Genomic DNA, 20,352 nt, shown 5'->3' with positions numbered 1-20,352 from the left:
CTGATAAGTACATCCTTTGCATAAAACGATGCGTAACAGTTAAATTATTCGAACGAGATGCAACGAGGAACTATCAGAAACATGAATATAAAAAGATTCAGTGCTCTTCCCTAATTATTAAATGGATTGTACAATAATAATTTTTCTATATCATTATCGGTACCGTTACATCGACTTCACTGACATTCCAGCATTCATTCCGTCATTATTTCGCAATGCATTTTTAGCATATTCACATTTCATTTCGTTGCCGATTTAATGGTCAGTCATTCATTATTGCATTCATCCGAAAATTATCAAATATGTCTCTCTCTCTCTTATTAACAATTATATTTATAACAGTGGTCTGATATGATTTCTTCTTTACTGCTTTTTAGTCAGGAAAGAAGAAAAAGGAGTTCACTTTGTTCGTCGTTTAGTATCACTTATGTTCACACGCGATTAGAGAAATTCATCTCTGTTACTATTGTGCATTGCAAGGCGTATCGTAAGGACCGTACCACAAGGAATGGCAGTAAATTCTCGATACTGCTTCATCAATGGTAAACAAATCCTGTAGAATCTAATTATTTAACTACAATTTCTGATGCGATTCCGACGAGAATCGATTCCTCGCGCACTTTCAATTTATTTGACGTACACATTAGATGTAATATTGAACCGTTTCTTCGCCACTGGTTATAATACTTCATTCTCTTTTCTCGTACACGCACTTGGGAAGATCTTATACGATCAGTCCATCGGTTACCATTCATTAAACATATTAACAAATATTGCGTATAGATTTATAAAGTTGATTCGTATTAGCTGGCCTGCCACTTGAATTTGCTACGCATTATCCATCGTTGGCCGATGTTGTTGACATCGCACTGCGCTAAGACAGGTTGCGCCGGATCGCCTGAGTGGGGTTTTGATAAACAGTAACCCGTGTTTGTGTGTTTAATCATTTTGGTCTAGAAAGAATGACGTATATTAAATATCAATTGCATTTATCGAAACTATGTTTCATAAACAAAATATATTTAATAGGGCTCTCGAAAAACAAACAACAATAATAAAATATTGATAAACGGACAATGAGAGCATTAACACAGCGCGGTACTTGGAGCGCAATACATATAATATATTCTCAATAATTTTACATTACGTGTCTATACAAGATTCTTGGACGTTTTGGTTTATTTTAAACCATCATCAGCAATGCCATATAAATTATATATTATATATAATTGTATTATATTATAATTATATATATAATATATATATTATATATAATATTATATATAATTTATACGGCATTGTGCTGATGATGGTTTAAATCGAAACGTCCAAGAATTTTGTATAAACACGTAATATAAAATTATTGAGAATATATTATATGTATTGCGCTCCAAATACCGCGCCGTGTTAATGCTCTCATTGCCCGGTTATCAATATTTTATTATTGTATGTTTCATAATTTTATCTTTTTTTATCTATAGATATTTGTTTGCTTTGTGTATTTAAGTATATCTTTCTCTTTATTTTTTCATCTTTCTTACCTCATCACTGTAAACCCATGCTTGATTACCACCCATGCCATGACATCGTACGATCTTTACTGGACCTTGTGGATTAGCTGCATCAAGGCACATATCATCAGACATTATCTGTTGCCGCTTAGTGTAAGCAAATACCTGGATAATACAACTTTCATCAGAAATAGCGTACGCTCAAAATAGAAACAATATCTCTCGATTTCCATTACACATGTGTATTACTTCATATTTAAAATAAACACAAACCTGATTACCGCCTAATCCGTGACAATAACTAATTCCGACGTTTTCCCCGGTTCTTCTGCCCATAGTATCCAAACAAGTTTGCGTTTCAATATTTTTTACATCACCAAGATAGTAATAATCTAGTGGCATCGGCGATTCTGGATATATATTCTCCAAGTACCATCTGAAGCTTTTACATTTCAGTCGTTCTCTGAGTTTTATCCGCTCGGAAACATCACCGACGTCGACGTTTCGCGCCCCTAAAAGAATTGATTTTCTGTAACTCTACAACATTTTACAAATGTCGAATTTATTTACACGTATTTTTTTATATATCGTGCTTTCATATAAATTGGTTGAAAAGAAGATTTGTCAGAGAATTTAGTGCTAAAAATAAAGAAATTTGCGACCATGGAGTATATTGTATGATACATTAAATGCCATATGCTTGCTCCTAAAAAATAAGTGTGCAATTACGCAACGCATCTTTTTGGAAATCTGAAAGATGTAAAGAAGTTTATGAAGTAGCATTGATTTATATATACATATACGCAATAACTTTCATACATCTGCAAATGTAGCGTGCAGAGATGTATTGTGCTTCATATTAAAATTGTTTTATATTAGAGTATATATAATTTTATACATGTATTGTTAATTAAGAAACTACTATGAGTACATGTATGCTTTTTATTGTTACTTGTATGCCTATCACTCTAATAGAATATCTCCCTTTAATAATAACCTTTTGATTATAATAGTATCACATAGAACCCTTAATGCCATGCGTGATTTATTTTTTTATTCTCCAAGTATACTTCTACATATCCTACTTGCATTGCTGTTCTCGTTTATTGTACATCATATCTATCGTTGTCTAATGGATTATTAAGTAACAATATTACAGTGTTGAGAGAACGTAATAGCAATGATGTTTTAAATAAATGTTAACGGGTATCTGATAGAGATAGTGAGCACCCGAAGCCGTAAACAATAAAAATGATAAAGAGACATGCACAGACTTCTTCCACAGCATGCTGCATCGCAAAGCAACCAATACATAGAAAGAGATGTATAGGGATAGGGATTCTCTTTTTCTTGTTTTTTTTTTGTGCGAGATACGCCAGTGTTAGTGCTACCTGGATTAATGTTGTAATAGAAGTACTTCCATTGGTCCAACCAAACTTCTGCGAGCCGCGCATTGTTGTGGTTGACTATCTTGCTCGTACCGCCCGGGAAGGTATACGGGGTTGACTTACGGAATACATGCCCGACGTGCGAGCATGTCGCAATTTCCAATGTCCCACCACACATCCATATCTAACCAACTCAGTTCTGTTAGTGTGTTAGCAGTTACAAACGGTAGTCACACGAAACGAGACAAAAAGAAAAAGAAAAACACATGAGAAATATGATAACGGTATTCTGCGGCTCATGGTGGATTTAGAAATTCATTTCTTCTCTTGCGGCACCTATAATGTTGTTTGATGAGAGAATTCCATTAAAAGCAAGCGCAATTTTCAATTGGTTAGTCGGCTGGATGGATGAGTGGTTAAGACTACACCAACATTTTTATTGAGACATAGAAATAAAATATATCCGAAATGTTCATTCAATGTTCATGTTTATGCCTCGGGATATTCCTTAATTCTTCATTGTATTGAAGTATACTTATTGTTTGGTCGAAAAAAAAAAAACAAATTGAAGTAAAGTATTTCGACAGCAGCAAGATTCTGAGAATAATTTATGTAGTAAGAGATTTTAGTTTTAGTTTAGATATTAGCAATATATAATGTATACAACTACTAATGTGTATTATGTATGAAATATTAGTAAATACATAAATCATAATGTGCATAACACATACAAACGATTAACTTAACTAATTTATGGTATACCTTTGTGTATACAGGGTGTTTCACGAGAAAGGATCAATATCTTGGGAGGTGACAGTATCGGTCATTTTAAGCAAAAATGTTCATATGAACATGTGTCTTATTTTTCCGAGATAGGGCGACGTAATATGAATACTGGGAAGCGTACCACTTTCACGCAATCTATTGAAAATCTTGAAAAACACTTTCCGATTCGGAATTCTGTATGTAGGAAAGCGTCGATGATATTCTCTAACAGCAGCAGAGGCATCACCATCGCAGAAGCCGTAAACGTACAGCATATCTGCATATTCGGCATGTGTGAATAGTGCGGCATTTTTGACAACACTTCTACAACGTTACAAACAACACTGACTGTTGTGTTGATTATAATCAGCCGTTATTGAGATCCGATAATCTTAAACCCCCGCAACTCGCCGATTCGCGTAAAGGAGGCACGGCATGTTGCTGCGCTTGGCTTAGCGCCGAGACACTGCCATGTCTCCAGACATTGTAAACGCTTAACAGGTCACAGCGAAAACAGAAAATAAACAGCGACGCTAAAAGAAGTAAGTGAGCTAAAAGAAGTCGTAATATTGCATGCCAAATTCGCTCTATCTCGGAAACCGTTCGAAATAGGACACATGTTCATATGAATATTTTTGCTTAAAATGATCGATATTATCACCTCCCAAGATACTGACCCTTCCTCGTGAAACATCCTATATATAACTAATGTGTTAAAAATCATTTTATGAAAAAAATGTATTAACGCAAAACTGTTATTAATTATTAGTCAAATGGAGAAATAACTTGTTAACAAGAAAATAATGCATTCAAAAATAACTGCAATTCATATAGCTATGTGAATTATAATAATATTCGTGAGAAGTAATATAAACGGCTTATATCAGATACCCGTCAAATATATTTATATAGAGTTTTGCTTGAATAATATTATATAGAATATAATACTGTAATTTCAAAAAAATGTTTTATCAATTAACATCGTTGCTTTCGGTATAAGCGCTATATGAGTACCAGCCACATGAAAATTTGAAATAATTAAACAATACGTTAAATTCTTTAACGAATTTTACAAATTTTTCAACAACTTTTTAAATTACTGTTTCAAATCGGATATACTTATATGTGTTTATATATATTGAATAATTTTTAGAAACAAAAATTTGTAACAAATAACATGAATTCTGATAATATACTATGAGATATGTATAATTTAAGTGCACAATAATGGCATCATTTAGCGCAATTTAGTACAACACACATTGGAGAGAAATTAATTAAACGATACACTTGATTATCTAACCTGGATTCATGGCATAGTAAAAATCTCTCCACTCATCCATCCAGACTTCGGCCACCCTAGCCGCATTGTGCAGGACTATCTTGCTGACACCACCAGGGAATGTATATGGACTCTTGTCCCGGAATACATGTCCCACATGTGAACACGGACTGATTTCTAATGTTCCGCCACATTGCCACACCTACAAGGTACTTATGACTTCACAAATAACAATGGAAGTTTATAGAATACCCTTTGAAGGACCCTTTAAAAACTCTTTGTCAAATATTCTAATTGTCACATACTGCACAGTTATCTTTAATACAAAATAGAGGCGAGAGTTTATTATTATTACTAATGATATTAGGAATGATTCGTTTTTCGTAATGAACAAAGTCAGGATGCTGATAATCCTGCAAATTAATTTATACATGTATAAAATATATAGAATTAGGATATTAGAATGAAACTTTCAAACATTTCAATCTTCTTTCCTTCATTCTTATAAATAATCATTGTTATAATTTCTTAAATTGATATATTCACTATGTGATTTTATTGGATATAATCTCATACTGTATAAAATTTTTGTGGATATTGATTAAATTGGTAGTTTTCGTATCTTAAAGGATGCTTACCCGAAAGCTCATTTCAAGATTTTCACCACCCCAGATGTCCATGCCTTCGTCGTACGCACCCAACTCGTAGAAGTATTCTTTATCAATAGAAAACAATCCACCGGCCATAGTCGGTGTTCGTAGCGGTGCCGTTCTGTCGCTATTCCTCCTGTCCATTTCTCTCTGTGCAACTCTGTACCTTTTTAAACGAAATTAACATAATATTAATATTTTGTTTAAAAAGATAAAAAATTAGATACCACAAACGCATAAAATGAACTAATATTTAATTTGACAGAGACTGCCAACGCGTTTTGTTTCAGTTTCAGAGAATTTCGAAATTAATTATAAATACATTTAATTTAATTAAACAATGAACACAGTATATATACACATTTGTGGCGAATATTGCGGGAACCGTAAATTTGTAAACTCGACAGCTCGTAATTATACATGAAGGAGAGAAAGAGAGAGATTATTATCGATTATATTTCAAATCATTATACATAGCGATTAAGTGAATTAGAACAAGAAGAATTTATTGAATTTATGTATATGGTAGCTTAAAAATCGCTGAATTTATGAAACTATCATAATTTAACGGAGATATAAATTTATGTCAAATATATATATCAATATAAGATCGATAGATTAATATTTCAAGCGGATTTAACTATATATACCAATCTAACTATTCATGACTTGCAAAATATGTAGATTTCCACATTTGCAACTCAAATTTTCTTCGTATGTGTCCCTTTTTTTAAAAGGCAAGAGAGATTTAACTATTTCGGTTAAAATACGAAGGTAATCTTATTAAAATTCATGACATTTAATGTTGTAACGTCATAATGTTGTAATACCATCTGAAGTTTAATTTCCAATTGAAACCTCCCCAGGTCATATCACTGGCCGAGATATACTCGAAGGTGTCGTCGCTGATTACGTCTATGATTGGACAGACAACAGTATGTCTGTCGTTCGCAATTCTTGATAATAGCGGCTCCAGCCAACCCTCGGTGCACTCGCAGTGCGCATCTAGAAACGTGATTACTTGTCCTTTGACATGCTTTGCCCCTAACAGCCTCGCTCTTATCAGGCCCGACCTTTTTTCGGTGCGATACACATACGTGGGAACGGGCAGCGTAGTTACGTAGTCTTCCAAATCTTGCTTTAGGTGGTCTAGAAAATAAAATTTACCGGTCACTTTGCTTCAAGCTACGATTCTTGCAATTGTCTATCGATTCGATATCAATGTTTATATTTTCTTTCATTTATATATACAGTTGCGTCGATCGTTCGCTGTTATATGATACAGGAATTACAAATCAATCTATACTATAAACAGTAAACACCGAGATAAAAACATTGGTGCTCGTCATACTCGTTACGCTTATTTGAAAACGATACTAGAACGTACCACGCTCACTCGCATCGTCCACGAGGATGATTTCCTTCAGCAACGACTTGGGAGATCTGTTTATCACGGACCAGACCGTCCGCAGTAGAGTGGTCCATGCCTCGTTATGAAAAACTATCACGATACTCGTGTCTGGAAGATACTTGGCGTATTTCTTATTCTTACAACCTTCGAGTCTGATATCCTTTAAGGATCGATTTAAGGAGATCATATCGCTGGCCATCAGATTGAATTGATTTAGCTTGAACAGCTCCTGTTGTTTGGCATCGTTCTCCGGCGGGATGGCCACCGCCGCTCCCATCTCGCCAGGCATCCCCTTATTCTCCTTGACGACCTTCGCTGGCCGCCACAGGTGCAGCTCCGACTGCAGATATTGTCTCTTATTACTATAGTCTTGCTTCAATGCCTGCGGCTCTCTTATCTGGGCTTTTGGATGCAGTTGAAGCGGCTCCTCGGACTGAAGCGCCTGTTGTTGTTTGTTGTCCGAGCAACCCCATCCGGACCCTCCGATGCAGTCCGAATAGAGCATAAGCACCATGACGTCGACCAGGAACCATACTAGTGACGTCAGCAGTATCACTTGACACGTGTGAATGCGAATCTTGGAGCGAAACATCTTTCAACGGCGGCAGTCTTCCACTTGTACCACGAGCTCATCACCCAGTCCGCCGCGTGTGGACTCACGATAAGGACTTCTCGACGAGATTTAAAACAGAAATACTCACAACCGTGTTCTACTAATTGTGCGGGCCTTCGTGGAATCACATGACTGAAGGCGGCCAGTTTTTAGCGCTCTGTAACAGAAAGATGAGCCGGATTCATTACAGATTCGATGGTGCATGGAGTTCCTATCGTATCGGAAATTCCCGAGAGATAATATTAAAAGGTTGCCTGGGAGATACAACCAGAATTCTTTCGGCAGATCGATCCGCTCTAGCTTTACGCACGCTTATCACGATTTTACGAATCACGAATGAAGCCAGGACTTTTTCTTCTCTGCGTATAATATCAAGATACATATCGTATCAAGATGGAACTCGCGATACGACTTGCGAAAAACGAATGAAAACTCGTTATAAAAATCGATTGCTTTTCTCGATAATATTTGTCAAAAGCTCGTAATGAATATCCACTCACGTTTTCATATTTCTAATAATTTATATATATTTTAATATTTTATATGTCTAAAGATTTAATATGTCTGTACGTTTAATATGTTATACATGATATTTAATATGTAATATTTTGATATTTTGCATGTCTCTTGATACATTTTGAACTTTATTAACTTATTAACTTTATTAAAATTAATTTTAATGCTATTGTTAATAATGATTCTCGTATACAGATTATTTTATGCCAAGTTTTTGGAAAAGTTTTGATTATGCTTACTGCATACGATGTGGCGATTGCAAGAAATACGAAGAGACCGCACGGGTGAAAAGTGCATACGTCAGCGAAGGGTAACCGGAGCACTTTGCGACACTTAGGTAAGCACTTAGCACATGATTAATTCGTATACACATCGATCGCGGAGAGAATGCCACTTTTAAATAGGACATTTTGTTTCGATAAGTTGTTCGTTGCGTGAGTTTCATGACAGTTTTCATACAAATAGAACCGACAATACAACGACGCGCGACTAGTGCACACACATCTATGTTTGCGTATGAGTAAATCAGATAAGAATTGACGATGAATCTATCTATCATGCATATCGGTATTCTCTTATCGCATTGTGCTGTGTATAAACGCTATTCGTTGTCATATTGTATTGATTGCAACGCCAGTAATGTACAGTTTTATGAAAAAAGAAAAAAATGGTTCAGTCGCAGGATTATTTTAGGAATGATATATATTGAAACAAAGCGTCTTAAGACCGCAAATGTGAATATATAACTATTAAGTAACGAAAGCCACAACGGTCTAAGTTGGATTTTAAATAATATTTTAAATAATATTTGGTGTGAATTTATATTTATACATATTCAGTTCTACAAACTGTGCGCCAAAATCATTTCCAGTTTTGAAACGCAGGGTGCGGTCCACTTGACGCTACAAATGCTTCGAAGCTTTTGATTGACCAATCGGAAAAAAGAATTTTATTAATTGACCAATCAAAAAATGCTTCGAAGCATTTGTAGCATCAAGTGGATCGTAGCTGCAATCGTAAGTCGAACTGGGATAGTAGTTGTAAATAATTTATTGCGAAAAATATTACCTCAACTAGAATTCAAACTCCGATATACGTGTGATATACAATATATTATTTGCGAGACAAGCTTATTTTGTGTTATGCCGAGTGGCGAAGACGCGCAACTATTTTATATATCGATAAACGGAAGGTTGACTAGTTGGCGTAATTAAACTAATGATTTTCGCAAAACTTGCAATAACTATAGATAATGCAAAAAGAATGTTACTTTCAACGTTACGGAGCGTTACCTTCTTTGCGAAACAAACTTCGTGTAAAAATATCTGCCTTTTACCTCCGGTACCATCACGGTACTACCACCGATTGCAGTCAATACCGGCTGTCATAATCAATAAAAAAACCAGCATGATCATAATGGTAAAGTGTTTCGAAGACGCGACGGAAATACAGATCCGTGAGTAATTATCCCACGCACCAGCGAGGTCACTTGGCCTGGGAAATTATATTGCGATGAGACAGCTGTGTTCTCTCGATGGTACTAATTAATTAGCTGCTGCTAAATAATTCACTTTCATCATGATAACGAGCGGGAAATGGGAGTAATAATGTCGGATGACTATGCGCGAGCCAGAACAACGGCGACATTCCCTGTCGGTTGCATTGCACAAACTTTCTATTATAAAAAAAAGGTAGAATATAAATGTATACATATACAGAAATATAATACACGCACGCACGCACGATAGCATTTTTTTGGTTCCATTTTACAAATAATAAAAAATTCAAGTAATGAGGATATCCGAGAATGAAAAAAAGGACATTAAATTTTTATACAGTTTACAAAATTGTTTATTTTAATTAAAATGAGAATAATAATTTATATATATACAATATATATATAATCTAATTGAGTGGAATTGTTTTATCTACACAACTATGTTTTGAATACATTTTGTTAAATTGACAATTTTTTTGAGAAATTATTTGCTAATGATAAAATAAGAGCAAAGCAATTTAGATAAAAATATTTAACTGTAAGGCATCGTCTTATTGTTAAAAAAAACAATTTTTACTGTTTAAAAATGAATTGTAAGTGAAGAATCGATCAATATTTACATTCCGATATATATAAATGTATTTTCTGGTTTTTCTGACGGGTAAGAAGTACTATATTTCAATGTTAAATGTACATACATATACGTTTCCCTCTTCAGTTCTTAAATATAATTAATTTGCACACATTCTGAATTTACTCAGAATTTATCCCGAATTTAATTTTAAAGTGAACGCTGCACATTTGCGACACTCGCCCCTAGAGAATTAATGGAAAGGGAAATGAAAATAAAAAAATGAATATTAATTAATACTAATTAAGAAATGAAAATTTAGCAGCAATGTGAGTTTCTATTATTATGTTGTAATTCTATAGATATATTATTTATTGACATAAAATGTCTATTATATAATGCGAAAAACTAAAATCGTCACAATACGACAGAATAAGTATATTTGTGAAAATTTTGTAACACATTCAAGAACGATTTTTCACAAAAAAATATCATAAAATCATATTCAGAGATCATATCTGGAATTTAGAAATCAAGTATCTAAAACTTTCTTATTTTGTAGAGAGAAAACGGAATCGTGATAACATTGTACAGTTATAATAAGTAATGTAATATACTGACAATAAGTATAATGTATTCTTCGTTTAATCATTCTGTCTCTGTACATGACTATTTTTCTTGCAGAAATCATCGTAGTTTTATATTCCCAAACAGTAGTAAATCTCTATGAAATGCATTATATTGTTAACAATAACAGACGAACAAAGTATTTCCGGCTTACAAACGTAACAAAACTACATTTTGCCTTTTATTTTTTTAGCAAATTATTTTTTAGTCGCCTTTGTAATAGTCGGTTGATATTGTGCTATTAACAACATTGCGTGCGGGTTACTGATAAATCGATACCGCGGCACGTTGTCAAGACGGGACATTACTTCGTGACCGCGTCATAAAAATCTTGTGACGAAGTGATGAATTGCATGTTTGTGGTCGAAGTACTGAGCTGCTTCTATTGTTTCACTATTGTATTGAAAACTGTACTTCATAAAACGGATGTTCACAGATAAAGCAGAGTTTAAACACGAGCTATCTTGCCGGTGCTAACTTTTCTGACATTAAAGGTAGAAAGTTTCCCTAAAATATTTGTCACTAGTTTTAATTCAATTTACAACTCTGATCGAATTAGTCAATTAAAGATGGAATCAATATTCGACATTAGAATCCAGTTTTAGAAAAGCTATCGCTTGTTGTAATTATTAATTATCTGTCTATTTATGGGATGACGTTGCCACATTTCGATCATCTATTAAATCTAATTTTTCTCCTTATTTTAAAAGATACGTGATAATTCTCTCACTGTTGTGAAGTTTAATCTATTTTCATGGTTTCAAAATAATTAATAGAATCATGTTTCCTCCGAGAATTCTAACGTTAAAAGTCCAATGATTAAATAAAATAAACTAAATTCAAAGATATAGAATTTCTATCAATTATATCCAAATCTTGATAATGAAATAAATTTACAGGTGATTATTTCTAATCTCGTAATAATTTTTCAGAAAATAAACATCTTACAATTCTTTTCATGGGGTAATTAGGTTTGACTTCTATTGGTCGTGCTTCAATGAGAGAGTCATTGTAATCGAAGTGCTTGAAAAGTCCGCCAATATCGCATTGACGCAATGCGACGCCAGGTAATATCATTAAAGAAAGTCTTCTCGCACAATAGGCAGCTATGAAAGCTAAGCTCCTACCTTGTTATCCACCACAAAAAGCTCTAAGCCGTACAATAATTCAGACTACGTAATAACTTTCTTGAAACTCGAAGTCGAAAACGGAAATATATTAATTACATCCTGAATTATATTTGTATTATATGTATAATACTGATCATTTTCTCGCGTACGATATGAATTTAATTTCCAATATAAATAATAACATAATACGAAGAAGCTTTAAAACACAACGTGATAACTGACTATGTAATAACTTTACGTTCGTTGTACTCAGATACGTAATTCATGTTTCAGTTTATAAAGTCACGGTGAACATTCTCATGTTTCGTTGTTATATGTATACATAATTTGTATGCGTGGGGGTTAATATCAAATGCAATAAAACTTCTAACGTTTATTTATTACACAGTAAATCGAGGGGAAGCGAGAGAGACGTTGAAAATTTATTATCAGATCAGTTTCGTCTATTCAGGCTCTCCTTACTTGGGAAAATAATTGGCAATATTTAACGCGTTAGGGAAAGTTCCGAAAATTTTAGAGCGTTCATAAAATTTAATTAACAAAGATGTGATGTTATCGAATTGTACTTAGTTTATAATTTCTGCCAGATGACATGTATGGGAATAATCTTAAACGTTCCAACGCCTGCGGGGATCAATTTAAGCCCTTAACAGAGAAAATTAACTAAACTAATCACATGGGAAGGTCGATAGGGCCGTGAGCTCAGTATTAATATAATACACGCCACAAATTATGGAACTTATAATTATATAATGCACATGGGCTGTCGCGCATCTCCTTCAGTAGCCTCTCTCTCTCTGTGACTCATTATAGATAAATAACCGAAGAAACGTTTTGTAATATGTAATTACCGTTTTGTAATATGTAATTATTAGAAAATTATATTCATGATGAAAAGTGATAAACACTTCGAATTATGCTACGAACTATGATATGTATGATCGGTAGAATAATTCTAATGTATTTGAGTGTCTATACACATAGATTTACCTAATCTATGTAGAAAGTTATTTTAAAGTAATTAAATGTTAATATGGCTCAATTAGAATAAATCAATAAATAAAAGAAGGGCAACGAGCCAATTTATTTTAAAGTATAAACTAGATTAACTATGGATTTATATATATACTATAGCTATGTGTATAGATTTACAAAGTGTTTACTGAAATCTTGTAAAAAAATTCTCTAAGAATTCTTGGATACTTTCCACGTATTTTTATTCAAAATTCCAAGTAAGATTAGAGAATTTTTAATTTTGAAAGAAAAGAGTGAAATTAGAATGCAAATAAAATATATATTTAAAATTAATAGAAGACAGGAATTCCACAATAGATACAGTTTTTACTATATATGTCATTTTCTACAATTGAAGCCATGAAACCTATATATAGAATAGTATATGGAAAGCACACTACAATATCAGTGAGCTACTCTATTCTGTTGAGTATTGTCTTCTATTATCACCTTGATTTTTTAAATAAAAAACTTGTGAGACACGTACGAGAATGTACGTGAATATATGTGGATACGTATGCCATACTTAATGCGAACCGATGATCAATATTTTGCACTATCAAGAAAAAATGATTAAAGAAATGTTTTCAGAACAATAATTTAAATTTAAAAGTAAAATTCCTAAAATTTCTCTAAGTCCCGATAAAATTCCACGAAAGTTCCTGATTTTTAAAAAAATTCTCCGAAAATTCCAGATTTTTCTAGGTAGTAAACACCCTGATTTATTATAGGAAGAATGAATAAATGAATAAATGAATTACCTTATTTTTCCACTTCGAGTGGATATGACGTATGATCGTTATGTACATAACATTGGAAGAGGGACCCATTAAGAACCGGTTTTACGGATGCACCGAAACGGCTTTGTGCAAGCTATTTAATCAAGTATCAAGATATAAAAATGAATACATTGTATTGTTACGCATGAACGTTATGTGAACTGGATTACAAACATAAACTACGACGCGACGTGATCGTTCGATTAAATCTTGACATCTCTTTGTATCGACAGCTTTATATTAACTGCTTAATTAAATCACTTGCTTAATCAAAAATGATATTTCTTCTGAAGTTAATATATAATACTTATCTTTGCAATATATTGAGGTCATAAAGCGGCAAGGTTAGAAGAAACTTTAAAATGATAACAGAAATATTATGTAACTTCTACTCTAAAATTTTGTGAATAATTAAAAAAATTATGAAAGCTATAAAATATGTAGCTATAAAATAAAATTATAAATTAAAAGATATAATTTTGTTGCATACCAAAATTATCGGATGCATCATATATGTGCCATAATATTATACGTGTAATATTATGTAGTCTTCATGAATTAATATGTAGGAGTTTGTGTTGAATTTTAAATATAATTTTAGCTCACAGCGAAACGTTATAAATAGAATTTCCATTACGCCGATAATACATTGAGTTTCTCTTAGGTTCGTAATACATAATATATCTGCAAATGAGTGCAATATCAATATCGCGGTTAACGAGTACTAGCGGTGTGGTAAAATCGCGATCAAATATTTTATATATAGTATAACACGGGTGAACTGAATTTAAAAGGCGTGACGTCATCGATTAATTTAAGCCAAGTAACTAGCGATTATAAACGCGACAGGAGTGTTTGCATCAATACTTACACGCGCAATAAAGTCCCTGTGAAAATCGATTCGGCATTAATCTCGCCCGGCGTTAAAAGGCAGATTTTGGCGCTTTATCGGTTTTTATGCACAACATGTTTACTTGTGAAACGTAAACGATTATGCCGATTATTTGAAAATATGCCGCGTTAGTTTCATTTTCGTATTATTTCTGTATTTTATATTTCGAAATTTTTGAGAGAATTTTTACATAATTTGTTGAATTAATGCTTTTTACATTAATGTTTGATTTATCGACATCAAAGGTAATTTTATCGAAGAGTTCATCAAAGATATTTTTATTAGCATTTTTTTAATTATTATTTAATTAACCATTATATCTATATGTAGGTTATTATAAGATAATCAGTCTATTATTTATCGTGTTTCATGGTTAGATTATATCTTAGGAAAAACATACGTTCCGAAACGTTGATTTCATCGTGGAATAACGCGGAGTGACATAATTCCGTAATAATTGAAGGATCAGTAATATGTATGTCACATGGTTGCACTGGGTTAAGCGTATGCACGTTCAAATTCGAGAACAATGTGCTTCTGCCGGTGTTTAAAATTGTACCGGAGCAGCCAGACAATACTGGCAATACAATGAAGATCGCGGTATCGTACGTGTATACCGTTATTACGCGCCGTTTTATACGGGTCACAAACCGGCATACAGCTTTCCAAGTAATGGAGAACGGATTAACAGTGAAAAACGCGATTGAATGTACATTTAACACATTGCACCGACCAGTACCGATCTCAATACCATGTTGCATCCTACAAATGTTAAACTCTCGTGTTTGCATTTGTTTACTATAAACTGTTTCAGTAATAAGCGCGCGCGCGCTATGGTACAGTTTACAATCAACAACGCGATCAATTAAATTCATCAAATCAGACGTACATGATTCCCTTATTTAAGCACACGTATGTAAGCAATATACTTAATAATAATACTTCATCTATATGTTATACATGTATATATACATCATTCATAAATAGGTATATCTACAAATATATATTTATACATATACATTATTCGGACAATACATAAACGAAATACTGTATGCATCGTTCATTTGTTATAACTCAAATTACGACTCAAAAACAAAGTTTTCCAGAAAATAAGTTTGAATATTTTGAATCGTTAAAGTTTTATAGTATTAATTTTGAAATGCAATTTTTTGATGTATTTAATGATTATGAAGGAATAAATGTATGTACTTTTAAAGTGTATTTATTCTTGTTTTTTTTTTATATTTCCATTCTGTTTTTTTTTTCACGAGCAACTGAGCTTTTTGAGTCATGTCGTTGTTATAACAATAAACGATATTTCGATGCTATGTATTTTGAAGATAAATTGGAAGGATGATATTTTTCGACAAGTAAATGAATTGTAATTTTATTTTGTAAAGCGCGAAATACAGTTATTGAATAAAATATTTTCAATTCTGCTCGTTTATTTCTGATGGATTTGCTCCAAAATCTGTGCGGTTTGCCGGGTATGATTCGACGAGTATTATAGTATCAACGTAGTAATACGACAATTTTCACACCGTTGATAGCGTATTTTACGATGCACTTATTCGCGCAACCGATTTTCTTTAAGGTTTTTTATTATGTGGCTCGGTGACAAGTAACTCTTATCATTTGCAAGCAACGCAATAACCATTACTCAAAATTTTTTTGATCGGTGATAGTTTAATTTCTAACCAAACTTCAATGTCAGTCTCGTAAAGTGGATATACAGAGTATTACAGAGTAATAATCAGGAAATTGCTGAAATAAAATAGTTATTTTACGCAAATAGTTATTTTGTAATGAATAGATAGAATGAAATAAATTAGACATTATTCTGCAAAAGAAATTGATCCTTATTAGCACACAAAAAATGCATATATGAATATGTAAAAATAAATATAAAAATGCTAAATTTAATTGATTACTCAATTTTGGCATCGGCAATCGTATGTATAAAAAGAATTTATTTCTCGAATTCTTCAAAAATATAATTATTCATTAAAAAAAAAAAATATTTCAACATTTTCAAAAGCGCTTCACTGAACGAATTTGGGCTGTCATTATTTCAGAATTTATATCAGTTATGTAACTAGCTGAGAAGAATTGTTAATATTTATATTTATAATATTTATTTTTACAAGTTTATAGATTATTTTTATATTATTTAATCAATTATTTAATTATTAATTGATTACAATTCAATAAATACTAATTATTTCTATTTGATTATTTTTTTATATTTCCTTGCATTATGTACTAAAAATAATACGTTTTTTATACAACGTACTATTTAATTCATTTCATTCTGTTAACTCGTAACAAAATATTGTTAGTTATTTTTCTAGTTTCCAGTAGTTTTTCGATCACTCTATATATATACACGAAGATTAAATATCGATTATGTCAAGATGGATTCACGATGTCTTGATATTTACAAAGTTATTACGAAAGTTACTTACAATTAGTTTCAACATCTTCCTGATTATTACTCCGTACGTACACGTGGATTAAGTACATCCTTGCGATTATGATAAGATGGGTTCTCGATATTTTACTATGTCTTGATATTTAATTTTCGCCTCCAGTCACATGATGGCAGTCATGACAGGCAAATGCCACAAAAAGGTCACGGAAAAATGGGTCTTTGCAGTGAACGTCCTTGCGGATCGGTTAGCCTCGTCTCATCGTCAAGTCGGGTCTGTCTCCACTATGCACGCTAATCGCCGCTTTTCTGACTAAGAAAACCTACGGAGAACCTTTCACTTGTTTCATGAATCACTACCGAAGTACGCCGTTAATTAAGTATCGTTTCTCTCTCGCGAGAAAGAAATAGTGACGCAAATAGCGCATACCGGCGATCAGTAGCGTCATCCATTAAGAATACCATCTGTCGGGAGATGTGGCTTGTGATGTAGCCCGTGTCGTATAAATTGTGATTTCACTAAATGTTTCACCGTAGCGATTTAGCGGCGGATGAAAGCAGAAACAACTTTTCTTTAGCGGAAAATCTTACTAGAATCTTCATCTGTAACTCGATGTTTCTCGAGCGATTAATTAATTGAACCTAAATGCACTTGGAATTAATCAAATTTTAAGCCAAAATGCACTTGAAATTAATCATATCTGAATAATTAATTAAAAGACAATAATTGTAGAAGCTACCGAGTGTTTACATTTGAAGTCATCTGTTGTGTTTTTTCGATTATTTTTCAAATAAGTATTTTTTTGTCTTTATACAAATTTAAAAATCTTTTTCCACAATTAAAGTATAAACGATAATGTAGTTCAAATCAGTTGACTTTATAACAAAAATGAAAAAAACATTGGAAAATCACAGCTCTTTATCGGCTTTTGCCATCGAATTGTAACAATATTTGTTTTACATAAAAGTTTTTTGTAAAACTTTTATGTAAAGCAAAACTTTTGTACTTTGTATAAAACAATTTTGATTTGCATTAGGAATTGCATGAACAAACAATGTTGAATTTTTAGGCTTAGACACCTAATACTAAGATTAATTAGAAAGTTTGTGCGTGTGATATTAATGTAGTAGCGTGTAGTCAATGTATCAATGACACATAAATCATATAAAAGTCCATATGTGTAGATCCTAGTGAATCGGTAAAAGAGATAATTTTAGAATCTCCTTAACGCTTCAACAGCGATAATTCTTAGTATGTACTATGTATGATTGGATTATTCATATCCTATCCATGCATTTTTTTCTTCGAAATACTAGGAGCATCAAAAATAATTAATTATAACACTTATGTACAATCTTTTGTAACACACAATCTTTTAAATACTTTCTAAAGACGCGCGCGTCTTTAGAATATACACTGAAAAAGATGCATGTATTTTACATGGAAATTACATGTTCATGACTAGAAAATTACCTAAATATTGGAATTTTACAATTTCCAGTAAATTTCCAATTATATTTAAGTGATTTAGATAATTTTCCAGTCATAAACATGTAATTTTCATGTAAAATTACATGCATTTTTTTCAGTGTATGTAAGAATCACTCAATAATTTTTGTACACTTGTAAAATTGATGAAAATTGACTCGAAACACGAACAACCCATCGTGTATATAATAATAAAGGAAAATCATCGTGTGTACTAAGAGTTAAGAAAGATCGTTAGAGGATGATTTCGTTATTTATAATACAATTCAAGTATATAATACTAAATGAAACTAAACGATCGAGTCATTCGGGCGAAAGTCGAAGCAGCGATTGCGTTAGATAATTCTTACACATACTGTGAAGCACTCTAGAAAGAACCTGGCAAGTGAAGCAATCAGGACGGTGGGCAAAGACACTCGCCGAACATTAATTCTCATACTATCGGTTTTGTCTCGCACAGATGGACCGGCACAATTGCGGGATGGAAGCGTGTGCAACAATCTCGGACATCTCCCCACGTTCTCCAGACTCCAGACGTGAGAACGCGTGGATAGCGGTCCCCAGGTATCGTTACTGCAACCCCTTGTACAACGGTCCTGCTGAGCCTCGCGGCCCGTGACGGTTCGCTCGCGGCACGCGTTACAAAACGGCGCGGCCTTGAAGCGAGTTTCTCCGAGAGACCAACCGGTGGCCCCGTCGCGAGTATCCAAGGTACTCTTATATGAGCCTGGAAGACGGATAACGGACGGACAGGTGCGCCACATTCCTGCAAACGGCACTCCGGCTGCATCGTCGCGTCATCGACGACGGTGATAGAATAGCTTCTCTTGATACGAAAATCTCGTCCCGTGCGAAACGCGGGGAAAAAAGAAACCGCAGACAAATACGTGCGGGAATGCCCGTGACCGGACAATCGAATTTGTTATCGGTTTGTGTATGCTGGCAAGCATTTCTTCGATTTACGTGGCGATCGAACGAAACGAGCGGCGGACGTGAGGTGCCCGAAATCCGGATGCTTTCACTCAAAGAAGCATTCGGTACGACATCGCTTCAACCTATCTTTTTTGTCGGGACCTCGCGAAAACTAATTTTGAAGCTGGGAAGATTAAGTTTGGAACTCTCCCCGTGATATTCACGAGTTTTTAAAAAGAAAAAAAAATATGGCGAGTCAGAACCCGCAGGTGTACCAGCGGATCTTCGATCGCAGACTAAAAATAGGAACGAAAGGGAATTAGTAAGTGCCGGGGGAATAAGAACAATGGCGTTCATTTACATATTATAGAGAAAGCATGAGAGGCACGAGAAGTATGAAAAATCTTCATGGTATTTACGGCGTTGTATATGTTACCAGGTCCTCAATTGGCGCCGTTCGAATTCATTGACACGTGCGAAACTATTTGGCACCCTCTCCTGCGAATCTCAAAAATTTTTTTAACAAGATTGCGGAACGCGGTAGATTGCGTTTACTTTTAAATCAGTATATAAAAACGTTTGACGCTTTAACGCTTTGTAAACTCGAGTCGAGTCTGAAACGAAGACGGATTGACCGCAATCCTCATTAAGAACTGCAAACATTTAAGCAGAGCGGACACACAAGGCGTTTTGTTTTTTTCCCCTCTTATGTCTTAACTATCTCTTTGGAACATGAACAGTTCCAGTAAGCCACGTCCCGTCTGTTTTGCTTAACTTGATTTTTAGTTCACAGCGCAGCGTGGGATGAAGACCTCAGCAGCTGACCTGGTTCCCCGATAGATCGATTTTGGCGCGACGCATCTCACGGGCATTCCT

The 20,352-nt window shown here is 33.7% G+C and overlaps 1 protein-coding gene across 4 annotated transcripts in view; it reads right to left on the bottom strand.

The window, feature by feature from the left end:
• Positions 1–96: 96 nt before the first annotated feature.
• Positions 97–20,352, bottom strand: part of Pgant5 (polypeptide N-acetylgalactosaminyltransferase 5) — a 26,027-nt gene continuing 5,771 nt past the window's right edge. For 3 of the 4 annotated variants that reach the window (XM_018445050.1, XM_018445051.1, XM_018445052.1), the window contains exons 2-8: positions 6,984–7,777; positions 6,427–6,745; positions 5,585–5,762; positions 4,968–5,148; positions 1,785–2,023; positions 1,542–1,676; positions 97–953 (exon numbers count right to left, since the gene is read on the bottom strand). In XM_018445050.1, the coding sequence (XP_018300552.1) occupies positions 804–953; positions 1,542–1,676; positions 1,785–2,023; positions 4,968–5,148; positions 5,585–5,762; positions 6,427–6,745; positions 6,984–7,599 (1,818 nt within the window). In that variant the 5' untranslated portion in view covers positions 7,600–7,777 and the 3' untranslated portion in view covers positions 97–803. Of the gene's footprint in view, positions 954–1,541; positions 1,677–1,784; positions 2,024–2,902; positions 3,084–4,967; positions 5,149–5,584; positions 5,763–6,426; positions 6,746–6,983; positions 7,778–20,352 lie in introns of all 4 variants that reach the window. The other variant, XM_018445053.1, reaches the window with a different exon arrangement.

Source organism: Mycetomoellerius zeteki, unplaced genomic scaffold (assembly GCF_001594055.1).
Source record: "Mycetomoellerius zeteki isolate Tzet28-1 unplaced genomic scaffold, Tzet1.0 scaffold155, whole genome shotgun sequence".
NCBI classification, from domain to species: Eukaryota; Metazoa; Arthropoda; class Insecta; order Hymenoptera; family Formicidae; genus Mycetomoellerius; species Mycetomoellerius zeteki.
This window is presented reverse-complemented; position numbering and strand designations above follow the sequence as displayed.